Source organism: Lutra lutra, chromosome 9 (genome assembly GCF_902655055.1).
Source record: "Lutra lutra chromosome 9, mLutLut1.2, whole genome shotgun sequence".
NCBI classification, from domain to species: domain Eukaryota; kingdom Metazoa; phylum Chordata; class Mammalia; order Carnivora; family Mustelidae; genus Lutra; species Lutra lutra.
This window is the reverse complement of record NC_062286.1, coordinates 29,652,997-29,673,177: the sequence shown is the minus strand read 5'-3', so window position 1 is coordinate 29,673,177 and position 20,181 is coordinate 29,652,997. Positions and strand designations below refer to the sequence as shown.

Sequence of the window (20,181 nt, the reverse complement as noted above, 5' to 3'; positions counted from 1 at the left end):
TAAAGTGGATTATTTGTTTTTTTGGTATTGAGGTATACAAGCACTTCAAGCACTTTATATATTTTTGAATACTAACCCCTTATCAAGGTATATCATTTGCAAATATTTTCTCTCATTCAGTAGGTTGTCTTCTAGTTCTGTTGATTTCCTTTACTGTATAGAAGCCTTTTGTTTTGATAAAGTCCCAGTAATTTATTTTTGCTTTTGATTTCCTTGCCTCAAGGAACATATCTAGAAAAGTGTTGCTATGTCCGATGTCAGAGAAATTACTGCTTGTGCTCCCTTCTAGAGTTGTTAGGGTTTCAGGTCTCACATGTAGGTCTTTAATGACTAGCTTGCATTGAGCACGTATGTTGCGCTGGACATTGGGCTGAGTGCATTAGTTGTTTTTGAACCTGATGCTCAAGTTGGTGCTCTAATTATTCCCATTTATCTAACACACAGAAAAGTGAGACATAGAGTGTCTGAGTAGCTGGCCCCTGTGTTATAGAGCAAAGAAAGGGCAGCAGGATTTGTGTTTGCACTGTCTGTAAACCTGGGCTTCTACCAGCTGACCTGCCCCACCACCACGATGCCACTATAACATCTTACAAAGTCATCGAAAACAGACTGTCTAAGGAGAGTAATTCCTCTTAGGAGGCCACTTTTGAGTCCTCAGGTAATTTAAGGCCATCTTATATCCTTTTGGTCATGAAGCTCATTTTGATGGCCTTCACTGAGCATGGATTCCTGCCTCTACCATAGTGTGTTCCCTGAATAAAGTGAGGACTCAGGGCACCAGTCTGCTCAGGCCTTACAGAAGAAGCGAGTTTCCAGCAGGAACCATTAGGATCACAAAGGATTTAGCAAAGAAGATTGGGAAGAAGATTCTGCTTTACCTCAATACAAATATGCTCATGTTGAAATTAACAAATTAAGAGTGAATTACACCCAGAAGTTTGGCTTTGATGAGAAACGGTAAACCTTTCTTGAGAATTAAAGAGAAATTTTGGAGGAGGTTCGACACAGTTGTTGGAAATTGAATTTGACCTGCTAATGAATAAAACGTTACCACATATTTCTTATCAGGAGAACTCACCTGATGGTTGCGAGTCCATCCTGTCAGATGAACCGGAGTGGATAGAAACTCATTGTGGGCCCTCTTAGAAGTTAGGAAGAACTGATTATCTTGCAACTTCCAAAGTGCCCTTTTTCTGAGTCACTCCCCACTCCCGTTCATTTTAGAGGTTGTTCCATTAGGAGTTATTGATGATTTGGGGTGCAACTAATTGAGCAATTACACAGTAAGCAAATGAATTTATACTTGATTTTAGAGGTCACTGTCTTTTTTTTTTTTTTCTAATTGATGTAAAGTGGACACAGTGTTGCATTAGATTCAGGCATATAACCGAGTCTGTTTGCTGTGCCATGCTCACTCACGCGCAGCCGCCGTCGGTCACCACATGATGCTGTTGCACTACCATCGACTAGAGTCCCTGTGCTGTGCCTTTCATCCCGGTGACTTCATCTTTCCATAACTGGAAGCCTGTATCTCCCACTCCCCTTCACCCACCTTGCCCAAACCCCCACCCGCCTCTCCTCTGGCAACTTTCGTTTGTTCTCTGTATTTAAGGTCTATTCCTGCTTTTTTGTTTGTTTGCTCATTTGTTTTGTTTTTTTAGATTCCATATGTAAGTGAAATCGTGTGGTATTTGTCTTTCTCTGACTGACTTCTCTTAGTAGAATACTCTCTAGCTCCACTCATATGGTCACACATGAAGAGATCTCATTCTTCTTTATGGCTGAGTTATCAGCCACTGTCTATACCACATCTTCTTTACCCACTCGTCTTTTGGTAGACAATTGGGTCACTTCCATATCTTGGCTATAGTAGATAATGCTGCAGTAAACCTAGGGGTGCGTGTATCTTTTTGAAGTAAGGTTTTTATTTTCTCTGGATAAATCAGAGGTGACCTTTGTCTTCTAACTGCATACCTGGCAATAAGCTAAGCAGAAAATTCACAGGGATGGTTTGAAAGGGGAGAACTCTTTGTTGATGTCTGTTTTTTCCTCTATTTATTTTTAAGAAATCAATGAATGTACTGTGAACCCCGATATCTGTGGAGCAGGACACTGCATTAACCTACCCGTGAGATATACCTGTATTTGCTATGAGGGCTACAGGTTCAGTGAGCAACAGAGGAAATGTGTTGGTAAGAGACGCTTTTGATAGATGAAATTATTAAATACCAAATATTTACACATTAAGAACATGTTTTATGTAATTATCATGGGAAATGTTATTGTGTTTAATTTTTTAAAATTTTTATCCCTGAACTAAGAGAGCCCAAAAAGAGGTTTATTAATCTTCTGGGATGCTCTTGTCTCCTGGTTCAATGTACCTACCTACCTACCTGGCCAAATGTAATATAATTAGATAAAGGTGGAAACAATTTTTTTAAAAAGATGAAGGTGAAAAAATGTCCAGAGGTTTCTAGGTATAGTAGAATAATATAAGAAAATATAGAACAATAAAATGGTAGAAATAGCTACCTACTAATATGTATTTAGCAAAATAAAATTAATATGTACTGCAATAAAGACTTACATTCATGTAAGTGCATAAAATCTGATTTCTAAAAGCAATTTCTAAATTGAAAACAAGCTGACAAAAAAAAGAAAACAAGCTGACACAAAGTTGTTAACGAATCTACAAAACACAGGGTCTTGTACATCGTTCTTTGGAAAAAAATGTATCTCCAAGGTATAATAGCGTTATGGAAATCATTTGAGTGCATTATGTTAACACTAAATTTAATTTCTCTCTTTTTTAGAAAAAGGAAATTTAGCACTAAGAGTTATAAAGCAACAAAGGCTTAGACGCAATTAATAGAAAACAACGAAGGCGTAGACGCAATTAATAGCAACAAAGGCGAAGACCCAATTAATGTAGCTTTAGTGTGCTAACTGCCGTTCTGCAGGCTGTGTGACTTGTGCTGTTTGGTTTCACATGTACATGTGGGTTAGGTCAAGGGAAGAATCCACCTGCTCTCTCCCACAGCTTTTTCTCTTGAATTTGCATACATACATCCTATTATTCTGTTTGGAACCCTGGAATATGAAGTTGAGAGGGGCAGTTACGATCTGCTCCAACTTCACCCACATGTGCAACGGAAGAATCCCTTTCAGTATATTTCTGGCCACCTCTGCTGAGCTGACCTGGGAGTCACACAGCAAATTTCAGCGCTTAGATGACTTCATGAGTCTGGCAGGTCCTTCTGCGTTGACCCAGATCTGTTTCTCAGAAACAACAGTGCCATGCTTATAGTTTCGGCTCTTGAAACAAAATACCCTAAGCAAATTCCCTGTTCCTAATAACCATCCTTCAAGTACCTGAGGACTACGATCATGTCTCCACTTACTGTTCTCCTCAGTTAGGAAGATTTGGCGCACAGGGCATAGTACACTGGTATTTTATGGACAGGGAGACCAAATTTCATGCTACACTGCACTAATCCTTTTATCTGTATTTTTGTTAACAGATATTGATGAATGCACTCAGGCCCAACAGCTCTGCTCCCAGGGACGCTGTGAAAACACCGAGGGAAGTTTCTTGTGTATTTGCCCAGCAGGATTTATGGCCAGTGAGGAGGGTACTAACTGCATAGGTAATGGCAGTGTTCTTCCTGATGCATAAATTCCCAGATCTGGGTTGTTAGCTCCCCTAAGATCCCATCAATCTTATTGCTTATTCAGGCAACCCAGAATTTATTACTGAACACCTTTTATGACATAGTCATCTGCTAGGTACTGGAGAATATAAAAATGGAAACTTTTCTCCATCACTTTTGAATGAAGGGTGTCCAATGTGTGTGGAGCCCTAGGTGGTAAATGTTTTGGGCCCCCCATAAATCAGAACCACTCAGTTTTTGAAACATGTCAAACCAATTGAAGAGATGGTGGTAGGAATAGGTTATTTTATTCTTGACTTCAAACTGACCGGGGAGATGGGAGAAGTTTGAAATTCTATTCTGAGAAATAAAACTTGACGATGTTTTCTGCTTCGTGTAGATGTTGACGAGTGCCTGAGGCCAGATGTGTGCGGGGAAGGGTACTGCATCAATACTGCGGGGGCCTTCCGGTGCGAATACTGTGACAGCGGGTACCGCATGACCCGGGGAGGCCGTTGCGAGGGTGAGTCTGCGCCACATCCACGTGCAGGGTGCACGTGAGCTTGAAATGCAGGGCTGGGTCCACAACCGAGGCTGCCAGGCACCCAGCCCGGGACTTGCCTTCCTCTGCCCTTGTGTGTGCGACACGAACTCATCCACACTCCTCCTGCCTTCTGGACTCACAGCCTCTTTGCCTCTCCTCAGTGACTTGGTCCGGATTACCGTCCATCGTCCCATTCTCCTTGTTATCTACTTCAGCAACTGCCTTCCCTGGCATTTAGAGTAAATCACTTTGGAATAATTAATTGCAGAGTATCTTAGCATAAACCCAGACTTAATTCCAGCTTCTGGATCTTTCCTCTGGGAGCGTGGTACAGGCTTACCCACTGTTGATGGTTAGTTTCCAACCTTTTGCCTCGTTACATTCCTTTTGTGTGTTTTGGGACTAGCTCACCAACCCTCCACAGATGCACCGTCTGACTAACTGCAGGTCACATTCCAGCACGCAAGATAAAATTTCTTTATTATTGACCACAGCAATGAAGTTGCTAGTGTTGTGTTAAAAAAAAAAAAAAAAAAGTTCTGAAAAGCTTTTAGAGCATGGCCAGAATGATTAACCACTTAATTTTTCTGCTCATGTTTGCGTCCCAGTTGCAAAGGTTCTTTTTGCAAGAATTATTTCCATGAAGAAATGTATTGCGCTGCCTCTTCAGTGCTGCGTGGGTGCCTGCCAACAGAAGAGTGGCGGGGTCCCTGAGCACATGTCTGAAGGGCCAGGCTGCTGTGGACGGTGCTGGTTCCATGGGGCTCTTTGCCTGCCTGCCCGAGGAGCAGCCTCTTTTCTAACGTGGCTGGGCTTCCAGGCCAGGGCAGGGACAGCCACGCTGAGGCAGGCTGCACTCAGCTGTCCCTGGCTCCTCTGGGTTGGTTTTCTTCATGATCTAATGACCCGCGCTTGGAGGAAAGCTAATTAGATGTTTTTTGGCAGCCTGCACCTGCCTATCCGCCTGGCCTCTTGTTCAGCCCCTTGTATTCTGATCTGGAGAGAAACGGGAGCATTTTTCATTACTGAATCTTCGACCAGCTTGGATCAGAATGGAGCTATAAGGTCTCCTCTGGCAGCCGAGGGCCGTGGGACAGCAAGGGGTGAAGTGTCCCCACTCTCCTCTTACATGGGACCCTCCCTGTGCCCCTGAGAGGCAGCATGCCCAGGAAGGGGCAGGACACTGGCCTTGGCTCCTGGCTCCCACGCTTAGGAACTGTCTGGCTTGGAGCCAGTGACTTAGCCCCTTTGAAACCTGTGAAATGGGAGCCGCAAAGTTAACTTTCCAGGCTGTCGCGAGAATAAATGCATGCTGTCGTGTCTTGTGTGGTGCCTCTCGCCTCACTGGTTCTCAAGAACTCTTAGTCTCTGGAAACCTCCCCCTTTTCCTGATGATGTGTTTTTACAGAGACCTTCTCAGTACATCTGTATCTGTGGGAGTGGTTTTGTTGTTGTTGTTGCTGTTGTTGTTTTAATCGTGTGGGTTTACCTGACAAGCATGGATGTGCAAAGCAACACTCCCCAGAGAGGTCAAATGCTGATTCTTAAGTTCTGCCTACAGTTTCAGGATGGGAAGAGAGGACGTTTAATTAGTAACTGTGGCATAGGGATGGAAACTGGGAAGGAGTAGGAAAGAAATACGAAAGCTCTGTAAGCAAATGGGAAGCAGTCAGGGGACTATTCAGGACCATTCAACGTGTGGAAATTAACAGAAATACTACCAGGGTTCCCTGAGTAAATAATATTATAATTCTATCTTCATGAAATGGCTTGAAAAGAAGAAGGAGCCAAAAAACATGGCTGTTTTCTAATTTCGTCATGGACCGGAACCAAAGGTCCCCAGGTTTCTGGCTCACCAAAGATTTTCTCAGCTGCCACTAACAAAGCTGCTTTCAAACAGCGCCAGTCTCCAAGGAATCTATTGTAGTTCACAGACATTATCTCATGCATCCTTACTTTGCTCAGCTAAGGTATTCCCGGGCAGGTAGTCCCTCATCTATGGATGAGGGTACAAGCAAGCAGAGGTGAGGGTAGTGGGAAGTTCAAGGATGTTGTCTTGTATTGCTTAACACTGCACCTTATTTATTGGACCAGGCTTTTTCAATGACCTTCTCTGACTTAGCAGTTGTAGTTCTATTAAAAAAAAAAAAAATTCCTTCCAGAGAAGAATGTAATACTGTTTGGAAAATGAACCTGGCAAGCATCATCTTTTTGTAGAACAAGAAGTCCCAGAACATCTGACCTTAAAAAAAAAGAAACACTGTGTGTCATTGTCTTTTGGCAAGGATTTTTCGCTGATAGGAAAAAGAAAATTACCACACTGACCTGTGCTGTTCTATTAATATCACCCTCAACTTTTTTACTTTGAGCCTCTTTTTTACTTTAAGCATCTTTTCACACCCATCTAGTGATAAGGGGGAGATAATTTTTGAAAATTTACCAGAATGAATGGCTGTAGCCATTATGTATTTCTTTTACTTTTCAGCTTCTGTCCTGAAAATTCTGTCTCTATTTTAAGTGTGATCAGGGGTCCTATATACATTTTAAATGAGAACACTTAGACATTAAATCCAGTCACATGAATTCAGTATCCAACTCTAGAAAAATGATTATTTCCAATGGGACTGGTACCCATGGTACCACACGTTATATTAAACTCTTGAACCATTTTCTGTCTCCTTCTTTTCCCCCATTCTGTTGTTCTACCATTCTTCAGAATGCCTGAAGTCACTGTAGTAGCTCCCTCTGCCACAGTTCCAGCCAGCTTGAAGGTGTTTTTTTTCCAACGCACATTGAAAAGAAAGATGATGAATAACTTCAGTTAGCTGTGAATGTGAAAAATAAGGTGTATTTTTGTGAGGAAATATTACCCTGTGATCATATCACCATGTTTTCTGGAAACTCTTGGAAATACTTGATGAGTTCATTCTCTCCTAATGTGTTTTTTCCACCTCCAAGGAATTCCTATCCTATGAAAAGTTTAAAAATATTCAAACCCAGGGTATTCTTGGGCCCATGAAGCCAGAGCAAGGATTTCCCTAGAGCATCCATTGTCTGCAGAGAGAGCCTCTGGCCAGGTGGATTTGTGGCTTCGTCATTTTCATGCCTGTTTGTTACATTTCTATCTGGCAAGATGCACTCTTGCCTCAAAGGTTTGATGTTCCAGAAGCGGCCCACAAGGAGCTGCCAGCTCCCAGGGTGAGAGGTCTGACCCTGCCAGTTGGGCATTTGGGACCAAGTTCTTCTTCTTCTTCTTTTTTTTTTTTTTTTAAAGATTTTTTTTTTAATTTATTTTTATTTGAGAGCGAGACAGTGAGAGAGAGCATGAGGGAGGAGAAGGTCAGAGGGAGAAGCAGACTCCCCATGGAGCTGGGAGCCCGATGTGGGACTCGATCCCATGACCCCGGGATCAGGACCTGAGCCGAAGGCAGTCGTCCAACCAACTGAGCCACCCAGGCGTCCCCCAAGTTCTTCTTTTGAATGTGTGTAAATATTTTAATCAAAATACACCTGGCCATGCTTTATCCCTGTGGTGTTTAAGTGTAGACAGTGTTTGGCTTACCTACTTAACGTTTTCTCCATCAAAATGTAGATAGAACACACCTCCCCCACCCCACCCTCTACTTCATCAGCAAAGTATGTTTCTGCTTCAGTAGTCTGATAAAAATGTTTTTGTGACCTGGTTTTTTGGTTTTCCAGATATTGACGAATGCTTGACCGCAAGCACTTGTCCAGATGAGCAGTGTGTGAACTCTCCTGGGTCTTACCAGTGTGTTCCCTGCACAGAAGGGTTCCGAGGTTGGAATGGGCAGTGTCTTGGTAGGTACTAGAGTGTTCTTATCATGGTCTCGTTTTCTTCTGTCTAGTGCGTTTTCTGAAAGAATGATGTAATGCCAAGTGAGTCCACGTTCAAAATTAAAAAAAACAAAAACAAAAACATGGAATATAACAACCTTATGTCCTTCTGAGAAAATTTCTAAGCAGTGTTCTAAGTAAGTTTTAACCAGGGGAAAATATAAGAAAGCAAGCTGGCTCAAAGAATATGAGATTTTATCTGGAAGAAATAATTCTGATGGGAGCAAATTGTCCTTGATGTGATGAATAACCAAGACCAAATAAAATAATAGTCACCATAGAGTGGAGAGTGGTGGAGAACAAAAGACCAAAAAGAGAAAAGGCATAAGAAGAAGCAAGCTACTAGAGGCTAGTAGAATTAGGAGCATACAGACACAAACATGCAGCAGAAGTAGAAAGAGAAATCTTGATGGATTGCCTCGCCTCTTAAATTTATTCATTTAGGTATTGAATAAATACTTCATACCGACACCAGGCACTGAGGAAGATAAGCGACAGCTTTGCTTTGGTTCTAAATAGCTTTTCCCCTTAGGTGCCTCGTTAGCGCAGTAGGTAGCGCGTCAGTCTCATAAATAGCTTTTCCCCTTAATGGTTTACCTCTCTGTTTCTATCTCTATGTCATCTTTTCCTTAGAAGCTGAGCTCTTTTACACTCAGTGCCAGACTCTGACGATGTGAGTTCAACTTCTCATTTATTCATACCTTTTTTCTTTTCATCCACAAATGCTGAAGAACTTACATAATATACCCAGAGTTGTGCTGAGTGCTGGGATACATTGAGGAACCAAAAAAAAAAAAAAAATGCCTTCCTCATGGCACTGTCTGGTGAGGAAGAGTGATAACTGAGACATCTCAGAAATAAATACATAAACACAAATGAGACAGTGCTGGGGAGAAAGGTTCTGAGATGCTGTAAGAATGTGTCACAGAATAAGTTGCTTCTGGAAAATTCCTGATTGAGGTTTAACTGGGGAAAGGGATAGGAGGGAGATAGTTTTAGACAGAGGAAAGAGCATATTCAGGGGGTTTGTGGAAGGAGGAAGCAGTCATGTTCCAGAAGCTGAAAGGTGAGTGCAGCTGAAGGACAGAGAACAAGAGAAGATTTGCTGTAGGATGAGGGGCCCAACCCCCCTCATGTTATGCCAGACCCCCTCAGTCCTGTTTAAAGTGTTCATCTTGAACATTACACAAAAACTAATGATGTAAAAAAAAACAAAAACAAAAAAAAACTAATGATGTACTATAAGCTGGCTAACTGAACATAATAAAGAATATAATAAAAGGTTCATCTTTACTCATACATCTCTGGGAAGGACATTTAGATGTTGCAGAGCAGGCTAAGTAGGCTTGGCAGAAACAGCCCCAGTTTCAAAGCTTTGGACTCATCACCAGGTTGTACACGCTAAGCCTCTGTTCATGGTTCAGGTGGCCCTCTGCCCTGAAGCTTGTGCCCATCTCCGAGAGTGTCTGTCATTGGAATTGTAAGATGTTGATCTTTGCAAGAAGAGATTTTTTTGTTCATTAATTGCTTATTTGATATGCCTTTGTTTATGTGATCAGCGTTGTCAGAACGTACATTTGGTTTTAATTTCCCGTTTGGCATAAATTTCATAGTTGCCTATCAAGATTCCACTTGTGTTCTCATTTTCACATACTGCTGCATATTCTAATCCAAGAGTAGAGCCTGAATTTTACCTTAAGTAACTAAAATCCATAATAGTGGAATCCACAGCCCTGATTCATGACTTTACTAATGTAATACGACTGACCAAATTGGCAAGCGATTGCTCTTCAATATAAATGCGTTTATCTAGACTGGGCAATAAAAAATAAATGAGTTATTATACCTAGATGTATGCAATCAGTCTAAGCGTGACTACTTTGCTCCGGTTTGGTGACAGAAACACAATACCTCTGCTCAGAGTAACTTCACTTCGCCAACCAGATGAGTAGGATCATAAGCAGAAATATTAGGTCACTGTGTAGTCGACCGAAGTCACAGAGTTACCCAGTTGTTCCAAGCACTAGTTTTCATTTTTGCCTTGCTAAGATCACACATTTCCTATGAAAAATACACCGTGTACTTTTTCTATCTGCCTCGGGTAAAATTCAGGCTCTGTCATCTACAGATGAAGCTTCTCTTCCATGATATCGTTTCAGTTCCACTCACTTTTCATCCTGGACGTGCAGCTCCTCTAAAATTCTCGGGAGGACTTTTGCAGATTGTACCAAGACAGATCCGTCTTCATTTTTTATGGTAGTAGAGCTCTCACACGTTAAAAGTTGAGTGTGACAAAACCTAGATTGGGCAACATGCTTTTCTGTTCTTACTGAACCAATGAATGAATTAGATTTTTCTGCTCAATTCTGACCATGCTAGTGAATACCCAGCCATGCTGCCTACATTTTAGTTCTCACCCTTACCCTCCTGGTGCTCTAAAATACCTTTTAGAAGGTGTAGTCATTACTTAAGCTTGTCACTGAGTTGAGGTCATGGACAACAACTTGGCTATATATTTATTCATTCTGTTTAACAGCTGAGTGCCTACCCAGAGGCAGGCATTTTTCAAGACCCGGAGGATTGAGAGCGAACAAAATAAAGATCCTCCCCTCACTGCACTTGTACTCTAGAGCTCACATTGTGCTCGCAAATAAACGAATCGGCAAGCAAAGCATATGGTATGTCAGATGCACGTTGAGTGCCACAAAGGAACATAGAAAGAACAGCTTAAGGGAGACAGAGAGTGTCAGAGATTTTATGGGGGTCAAATAATAAGTTATTTATATGGTGTTCCTTTCTATTTGTTTTTGTCTCCAATGGTTATTTGGGACTAGGTTATGGCTTTATAATATCCTTGTAGTCCAGATAATTTCAGGTACATCGATAAAACTCCCCCCTCCCAATTTTATATATATGAGAACTTAAAGACTTAAAATTTTCCCAAATCTCACCATTTGAAGAAAAGTCTTACACGTGGCATTTGTGAGCCATCTGTAGAGAAGATAATCCCTACCTCACAGGGGATTCTGTTCCATAAGTCTTCGTGTTCTCCTTTTTCGACCACTGTCCTCTCACGGACTGAATATTTTTAAGTTGTAAAATTAAAGCTGTACGGTGTTATATGTAATTCTACTTTCGTGTGGCATGATGTTTATGGTTTTTTCTAAAGTGCATCAATCCATATGTTGATTTGAATTTCTTTTTTCTGTTAAATGGATTCATTACAAATTGAGAACTACTATTTGGATCCATATGTTCTGCAGGGATTTGAGGCCAAATACACGTGCTTCTTTCACTGACTCAAAGGTGGACTTAGTGAAACCGTTAATGGCCTCCTTATAGTCATGCCATGTGGGCTGGATCCCACTGATTGATGCTTCTCCCTGATTTATGAATTAGAACAGAAATTGTTTGGGGCAGAAACAGGTCAGATGGTAGCAGGTGTTTTCTGGGAGAGCATGCTGTGTGCTAGTGTTGAGTTCGGGCCAGCCGATCCTTTATTCTCAATGGTTTATGGTCCACTTTCAAAATATCCCTTGATGCTTTTTGGCAACCCTTGTTGGCTCCTCTGTTAACGTAGCTTCTTCTTTCAAGTTGAGGATTTCAGTCCTCTCTTGAAAGCCACTTTCATCATTCAACATTGTATTCCTTGGACCTCACATTCAGCCTGGAGTTGCTGCCTGCTGCTTGATCCCTGCCCCTAATGACTATCTCATCACCCTGGGTTCTGGCCGGTTCCAACTGGCTGCTTCAACCAGGCCTTTCTTGAGGGAAGCCAGCCTATCAGGAACTCAATTAGCAGGTTTCTCTTCACTCATGAACAGGCCCAACTCAAACCCTACGGAGCCATCCTCCAAAAGGCATTCTCTAATATTTAATTATTTAAAGGTACTTTCAGCAACTCTGATATAAAGATCATATTTCCCTGAATTTGAACAGATTTGGGGTTATATATGACCTCTATGAAGCTTGGTTTCAATACCTTTGAACTACTCTCTTCATGGGATTTACTGTCAGAATTAAATAAGCAAGATAAAGCACCTCGTGAGGCATGTGACACAAGGTAGACCCAATAAATGTTATGACCCTTCTTCTCCCAACTCTGTTATCCTCCCTTTTACCGCCCTAAGCCTGAAATAGAAGAAGTGCGGTAATAACTGGTACTCGTTTAAGTAAATTTTATGTCGAGTTTCTACGTATAACTGTCTTTGACTTTCTTTAATAAGTTCATTTCCTGTAGTTCTTAAATCTCTCTATCTGATAGGAATTTCTTCTATGAATCTAAGTAATCTTAATCTCCTAGTTACCTTTCAACTTCCAGCATGTTTATTTAGGTGGGATCTATTTCTTGAGAACCACAGTGCTTCCCTGTAGGGTCATCGATCATCCCTAACAAATGTTTTACCTTCTGCAATGCTACCATCTCCATCCTCTTACTTCATTTTCTTGGTTCACCTTCACAAGACACAGTATCTATCACCTGGTCGATGTAGGCAGCTACCCCTCATTGAATTTACTTTATCTTGCTTTATAATGGAGTCTGTGAGAGACCATGTGACCTGGGAAGACAAATTTCTGGGATTTTTATCACACAAATCCTTCACTGTCAAACCATCATTAAGTTAGAGTGACTTTATGACTCCGATTTACCTTTTCTAAATGTAATGGGTCTTAGGCATCTGAAGAACTTGGTGTCATTTGATATGGTGACAACTGGTTAGCCAGAGTCTTCACCAAAACTAGGTGCACAGAACATGCATGGTCAACATGGAAGGCATCTTGTTCTAGGACTTCTTTGCACACTAGGATTTATTTTCAAATTTTAAGAAGCATTGTTAACCTTTATGGAATAGGTGAATATTCAGAGACTTATCTGAAATTGAAAGCTTTCATGCTACATTTATTTACTTTGTGTAAGATGGCAACAGAAAGGAACATCTCCCTTTTGGAGACATTATTAAATGTGCAAATGCCCACCTAATCCCCAATCGCTATAGCTAAACAAGTCTTATAATTAGTCATTATGTTATTATCGAATACCTAATTATGCACTTAATTCCAGAGAAGACTTGAAGTTGTAAATAAGCAAAACAAAACAGAATAGAATGGTGGTTATCAGGGGCTGAGAGTTAGGGGAATTGGGGGGACGTTGTTTAAGGGTACAAACCTGCAACTGGCAGGTAGATAAGCCCTGGAGACCTATTGCACAGATCAGTGGTTATAGTCAACAGTGCCATCTTATAGCGATTATGGGCAACAGTGCTGTATTATAAACTTCAAAGCTGCTAGGAGGCTAGATGATAACTATGTTCACAAAAAAAGGAAATAATTATGTGACATAAGAGAGGCACTAGCTAACTTTGTTAATCACTTTGCAATATATAAGCGTACCAAATTATCACTTATCCTTTGTCATATGTCAGTTATATCTCCACAAAAGCAAACAAAAAAACACTTTTAACAGCAGGAAACATACCTGTATGAGAAAAGACTAACTACCATAATAACAAAAAACTTCTCTTATGTTGCTACAGAGGGCTTTGACTTCATTATTTTATTTGGTATCAGGACAGTCATCCCTATAGTACAGATACAGTGATTGATTCCCAGATAGGTTAATGGGCTTGCTTATGGTCATAGATAATAAATGGCAGAGCTAGGACATGATCCCAGGTCTTTTATCTCCAAAACTAGTGTTCTGTTCTATATACTACCTCTTCCTGTACACATAAGAAAATAAGAGAACAAAGCAATATGATTAAGATAATGAGAAAAGATAAGTTCATAGAAAGAGAGAAAATCCATCTGGGTGGGATGGGTGGGAACCATCCCTGGCAAGTAGCAGTAAGAATGGCTGAGGGATTCTTGACTCTAAGATGGCGATCTCCACCATAGATAGCCCCAGTTGAGTTTTGCTGAAAGACAAAATGTTCTTTTGGAAAGGGGAGGTAGGAAACCAGTGATGTGGTAGGATTAACGGATTGATTTTCGGAGATCATCTTTGGCTCTTTATCTGGGATGTACATAGCATTGGCTCTTTTCCAGCTTTGAAGAACAGTGATGAGTCTTTGAGGGATGCGTAACATATTTTGTAGGCTGCACTGCTACTGCTTATCTTAACTTGGTCAAACTTGACAGAGGGCGCCTGAGATCTTGAGGATTTCCTGTACTGTGAGAGTGGGTTGTTTCATCCCAATGGCCTAACCAGCATCGGTGTCTGACTTCACCATGCTTGCCTTTTCTGTCAAAAATGTCCTGCCATCATCTTCACTAAAAAAGACTATGTATACAGAATACTTGAGGGTTCACTGAAGTAATTTCATGTTGGGGGTGGGTGTCCTGTTGTATTTTCCTGTAGTCATCGTGACAAAATAAGATGTTTACTTCACATATCAAATGGAGCTCACTCGTTGAAGTCTGTGGTGATCACTAAGGAATTAAATGAGACTCAGTGGCCTCTGAAGAATGACTGGTGTGCAGTGTTGAGAGATTCATTTCCTTGAGAGCACAGGAAGTAATGCAGGTAAACTGTTGTTCTGGAACCAAGTCTGACCAACCTCAAGGAGCGGATGGGTAAAGTGGAAGGGGACAGCACAACCTTGGACTTTGAAATTTGTGTGAGGTCAGCCACTGACTACCCTCTGGACCCTCAGAGGGGAGCTTCAGGCTATCTCATGTTCTCCCTGGACAGTAGGAAGGGACATTTCAAAAGGGTTCCTGACCCAGAGAAATTACATCCCAAGGCAATGAGAGAATTTGCAGGTGGATTTGCTGGCCAGCTGAAAGTCATCTTTGTAAAAATTGTGGAGAATGGAAAGTTGCCAGAAAGCTGGAAAGAGATCAATGTCCTCATTTCCCCCCAAAGGAAAAAGAAGCTGGAGTTCAGGAGCTAATGACCAGTGAGCTTCTTATTAATCTTAGCAAAGAAATGTTGGCTGCAAGATTCAAATGGTGAGGAGAAACATTTTTTCGGGAATTTATTTATTTATCTGAGACAGAAAGAAAGAGGCAAAGGGAGCAGGAGAGGGAGTCTTAAGCACATCCCATGCTGAACATGGAGACTGACACAGGCTAGATTTCATGACCCTAAGATTAGGACCTGAGCCGAAACCAAAAGTTGGATACTTAACTGACCATGCCACGCAGGTGCCCCAAGGTGAAACGTTTTAAAAGAAAAAGATGATTGTAAGAATCGGCCAGGGTTGGGGCGCCTGGGTCGCTCAGTTGGTTAAGTGTCTGCCTTTGGCTCAGGTCATGATTCCAGGGTCCTGGCATTGGGCCCCACATTGGGCTGCTCAGCAGGGAGTCTGCTTCTCCTTGGTCTGCCCCCCCCCCCCCCCCGCTCATGCTTTCTCCCTCTCTGTCTCTCTCAAATAAATAAATAAAATCTTAAACTAAAAAAAAAAAAAAGGAATCAGCCAGTGTTCACTAAGAATAAATCATGTCCACTGTTGTGACTCCCTCTTCTGATAGGCTTCTGAGAGGAGCAGATCATGAAATCCTATAGACTCTGGTTTTCCACAGGCCTCTGTTAGAGTCTCTTGGGGTGTCGTAGATGACAATGATCAATTTGGATTGGGTAATAGTGTACTGGGTTGGGTGCATAAACTTTTGAACAATCATATCCACAAAGGGCTGACCTCATAAACCCCTGGCAATTTCCTTACTGTGGGAGGTTTAATTAATTCACTGAGTAGCAGAAGCCAAATTATGTCCTAAAAGCCCATTGGTAAATTGTGGTTTTTTTTTGGGAATTTGGAACACATTTTTCTGTGGACAGAGTGTTTTTCATGACATTTCTCTTTTGAACTGATTATGTGTATGCATCACAAAAATTTGAATAATCTGACTCTTGTACAAGACCATAACCCTAGAGTAAGATGAGATTTGAGCTTCAGTACAGAAAACCAAAGACTTAACCATCTCCCTCTGCCGAAGGGTGAGAGGCTATGGGTGTTGGATGGTGGAGTGGATAAGGACTACCTTGTTTCCCAAAACACTGATCCTCCCAAGGGTTTGAAGTAAGAACTGAGGGCACGCTTTCTGTTGATAACACTCAGGGCCCTACAAGTTTGTATCTTTGACTTAATGGAAGAACGCTGGAAACCACAGAGGGTTTTTAAAGGACCTATACCATTGATTGAGTTTGTATTTTAGAAGACTGGCTACCGGCTAGATAGTGGATTAGAGAGGGCAAGACTTGAAGTAGAGAAGCAAACTATGGCAGTAACCCATGTGGGACAGAATGGTGGTAGTAAGAATGAAATGAAGCTGGTATAGTTGAGAGATACTGGGAAGATAGAATTGAATTGACTGTTACAAATCAAATGTGGGGAAAGAGGGAGAATAAGGAATCTAAAAAGGATGACTCCCAATTTCTGACTTGGGCATCTGAGTGGATAGTGGTACCATATATTGACCTGGAATAAAAGAGACACAGGGGGAAAGATGAGTTTTGGCTGTGAAGACTTGGAGGTGCCTGTGGGACGTCAAGGGGAGATGGCCAGTGCACTGACCAACTAGGTTTTGTGGGTCTGCAGTTTAAGAGACAGGTCTAGGTGCAAGATAAAACAATGAGTTTATTTCCTTTTACATCTGTCAAGTGAAGCCCCACTCCAGGCACATTCCTACTATGTATTCTGTTGTTGTTGTTGTTTTATATTGAGGTATGATACATCTACTGCGTTATATTCCTTTCAGGTTTACAACACAGTAATTTGATATTTGTATATGTTACAAAATGACCACAGTAAGTTGAGTGAAAGTCTCTCACCCTACATAGTTACAGAATTAAAGAAATTTTCTTATGATGAGGACTTTAAGGTCAACTCTTTCAGCAGGTCTTAAATATGCACTGTGATACTCCTCATTCAAGTATCCTAGAAGTATCAAGCATTTTTTTAAAGATTTTATTTATTTGAAAAAAAAATTTATTTGAGAGGGAGAGGGTATGTTTGCATTTTTTTAAAGATTTTATTTATTTGGAAAAAAGATTTTACTTATTTGAGAGGGAGAGAGGGTGTTTGCAAGTAGAGGAGCAGAGGGAGGTGGACAAGAAGGATCCAAGCTGAGCACAGAGCCCGATACAGGTCTCGATCTCACGACCCTGAGATTATGACCTGAGCCAAAATCAAGAGTTGGACACTTGACCGGCTGAGCCATGCAGGAACCCTCGTATCAAGTATTTTAAAAGTATTTCCTGATTGACCATCTAGGCTGTCTTTTAATCTGCTTTAACAAGAGAAAACACAATCTTAGAAATTGATTGTGTTGTTGCCTTCTGTGCCCTATCATCACATTTCCCAGTGCATGAATAATCAGAGAGAACAATCCATACATTTCTCAACTTTTTAACGTTTTTGAAACCAATCCAGATATGAGACGTGACATTTTAACGTTGCTGTCTGGAATTTACATGCCCAGTGTCTCGGCTCATTCTGTCCCCTTATCTACTTCGGCTCCAGAGTTTGGCTGCTTCTTTCAAGTTGTTTGTGTTCGGTGTTTAGGAAAGTGGACGCCCACAACCAAAGAAACGATGGACGATGAGTCAGTCTGGAAGTGCTGTTTTTTATTGTCACAGAGTAGGGTCTAGTTCACCATTGTGAGGGATTCTGTGACAGCGAGGCGGAGCACGCAGACGGTGCGGGTTCCTTGGCTGTTCTGTTTGCATGCGAAGCGTTTGCCGGTGTGCCGGTGTGCCGGTGTGCCCCGCCCCCCACCACCATTGCCTCCTTTTGGTAACGCTCTATTTCTAGCTATCATTGGTGGAAACACCAGAATACAGTTTTAATGAAATGCCGTGCACACAAGTGCAGTCTGAACTCTGGAATGCTGAATTAGAGCTCGACCTCTGATATGCATGGGTTTGCAATTCCCTGCCTGTTCATAGTAAGTGGGTGGGAAGTTTTATTGCTTTCGTGGCGAGCACTGCCAAATGAAATGGATGTAGTCAAGAGCATTTTCCTCCGCTCTGTTGGCCTGCCTTACGATGAAGATGCTTGGATTAAGTTACAGACCGCTGTAAATTAAGCCTACATCATGACTTTGTGTGTAGTTTCAGCACTTGGTGGTTTAAATTTTTCCCCTTAAGGTGAGGAAAAGACGCCATGTGTCTTCTCACGGCAGCATACAGTGGGCTTACCAGAAGCAATCAGGTGGGGCATAGAACCCAAGTTTTCCTTTTTGAATTATCAACATTCTTTTTTTAAAAAAGATTTATTTATTTGTGGGTTGGGGGAGAGTGAGTGAGCAGGGGAGGGGCAGAGGGAAAGGGAAGAACCTCAAGTAGACTCCCCTGCTGGAGCTCAATGCGGGGCTTGATCTCACAACCCTGAGATCCTGACCTGAGCCGAAATCAATCAAGAGTCAAACGCTGAACCAGCTGAGCCACGCAGGCGCCCCTGCATTCCCAACATTCTAGTGAGAATGTGATGAATGCCGAGTGGAATCAGTGGGCACCTCAATGGTGGTTTTCTTTGTCAATGCTGTGTTAGCAGTTAATAAGCAGACATTCCTAATCCTCTCTTCAGCGGTTTCTATCACCACACTTAACATGGGTGACTAGAAATAGATCCAAAGGAGGGAGTGGTCTTTGGAGTTACGCTGACTGGATGCTCCTACGAGCCCCCAGTTTCAAACCATGTGGTCCTGAGCAATCTGTTAGAACTTCCTCAAGTCTTGGTTCCTTTGTCTGTAAATGGTCGGCTTGTATGGCTCCCGTTAGGATTAAATAAGCTCAGACAGGCACGGCCTTTCGTGCTTCCATGCGGTGAGTGCTTGGTGAACTTGAGTATTATTTTCTCTGTCTCTACAGCCTGTCCCCTACCTTCAAACTGCCCACCAGGCTTGTTCGTCCCCTAGACTGGTTTTTCTTTTTTCTTTTTTTTTTTTTTTTAAAGATTTATTTATTTATTTATTTGTCAGAGAGAGAGAGAGAGCAAGCACAGGCAGACAGAATGGCAGGCAGAAGCAGAGGGAGAAGCAGGCTCCCTGATGAGCAAGGAGCCCGATGTGGGACTCGATCCCAGGACGCTGGGATCATGACCTGAGCCAAAGGCAGCTGCTTAACCAACTGAGCCACCCAGGTGTCCCCTAGACTGGTTTTTCTAATACCAATCCAGAGCCATCTTTGAACATTGTATCAGAGTCTTTTTCACCTTTCTTTTTTTTTTTTAATATTTTATTTATTTATTTGACAGACAGAGATTACAAGTAGGCAGAGAGGCAGGCAGAGAGAGAGGAAGGGAAGCAGGCTCCCCACTGAGCAGAGAGCCCAATGAGGGGCTCGATCCCAGGACCCTGGGATCATGTCCTGAGCCGAAGGCAGAGGCTTTAACCTACTGAGCCACCCAGGCGCCCCCTTTTTCACCTTTCTATTAAGAACTCTTGTGGTTTCTCCAGGTCCTAAGTCCTGCCTTGGGCTTTAAGCGTACGCTCACTTCCTGCTCAACTCAACAGTCCCTAGCTAGACCTCAATACCTCTTTGATTCTTTGGAAGACTTCATTGTGTCGTGGAGGCTGCTCTAAAACTACCCTCTCTTCTGCCCTCCCCTCTACAACAAGCTTTCCGTGGAATTGGTTCCTAGAGCGTTTTTGGTTCCTTTCCTGAGTTACTTTGCACAGAGTAAATCACGGCATGGAGCTGTCATACACGCAGCTCACACCAGAGCTCCTCTTCCTCCTTTGGGCTCATTTGAAAACTTACCTTAAAGAATCTGTCCCTGTTGGAGGATGCACCATTTATATTTTTAGCCAAATTCAACTTTATTCATGTTTTCTTTTTTTTTTTTTCTTTGTCTTTGTGGGTTCCCCTCGCCCTTCTGCAACATTCTTCAAGACGTGGACGAATGCCTGGAACCACAGATCTGCACAAACGGCACGTGCTCCAACCTTGAGGGCTCCTACATGTGTTCATGCCACAAGGGTTATTCTCCGACGCCAGACCACAAGCACTGCAAAGGTAAATGCTCTGATCGGATTTCTCCTTTTTATTTGAACTACACTTGAGAATATGTTAGAGTAATTAGATTAGAAAAGGGAACCCAGGGGCACCTGGGTGGCTCGGTGGGTTAAGCCTCTGCCTTCAGCTCAGGGGTCCTGGGATCGAGCCCCACATGAGGCTCTCTGCTCAGC

At 42.1% G+C, this 20,181-nt stretch overlaps 1 protein-coding gene across 14 annotated transcripts in view; it reads left to right on the top strand.

Annotated features, from left to right (window-relative positions):
* The window catches only part of LTBP1 (latent transforming growth factor beta binding protein 1), a 405,463-nt gene that overhangs the window by 286,072 nt on the left and 99,210 nt on the right, over positions 1-20,181 (top strand). For all 14 annotated transcript variants that reach the window (XM_047745652.1, XM_047745654.1, XM_047745653.1 and 11 more), the window contains 5 exons: positions 2,067-2,192; positions 3,522-3,647; positions 4,051-4,173; positions 7,894-8,013; positions 19,886-20,008. In XM_047745652.1, coding sequence (XP_047601608.1) covers positions 2,067-2,192; positions 3,522-3,647; positions 4,051-4,173; positions 7,894-8,013; positions 19,886-20,008 — 618 coding nt within the window. The remainder of the gene's footprint in view (positions 1-2,066; positions 2,193-3,521; positions 3,648-4,050; positions 4,174-7,893; positions 8,014-19,885; positions 20,009-20,181) is intronic.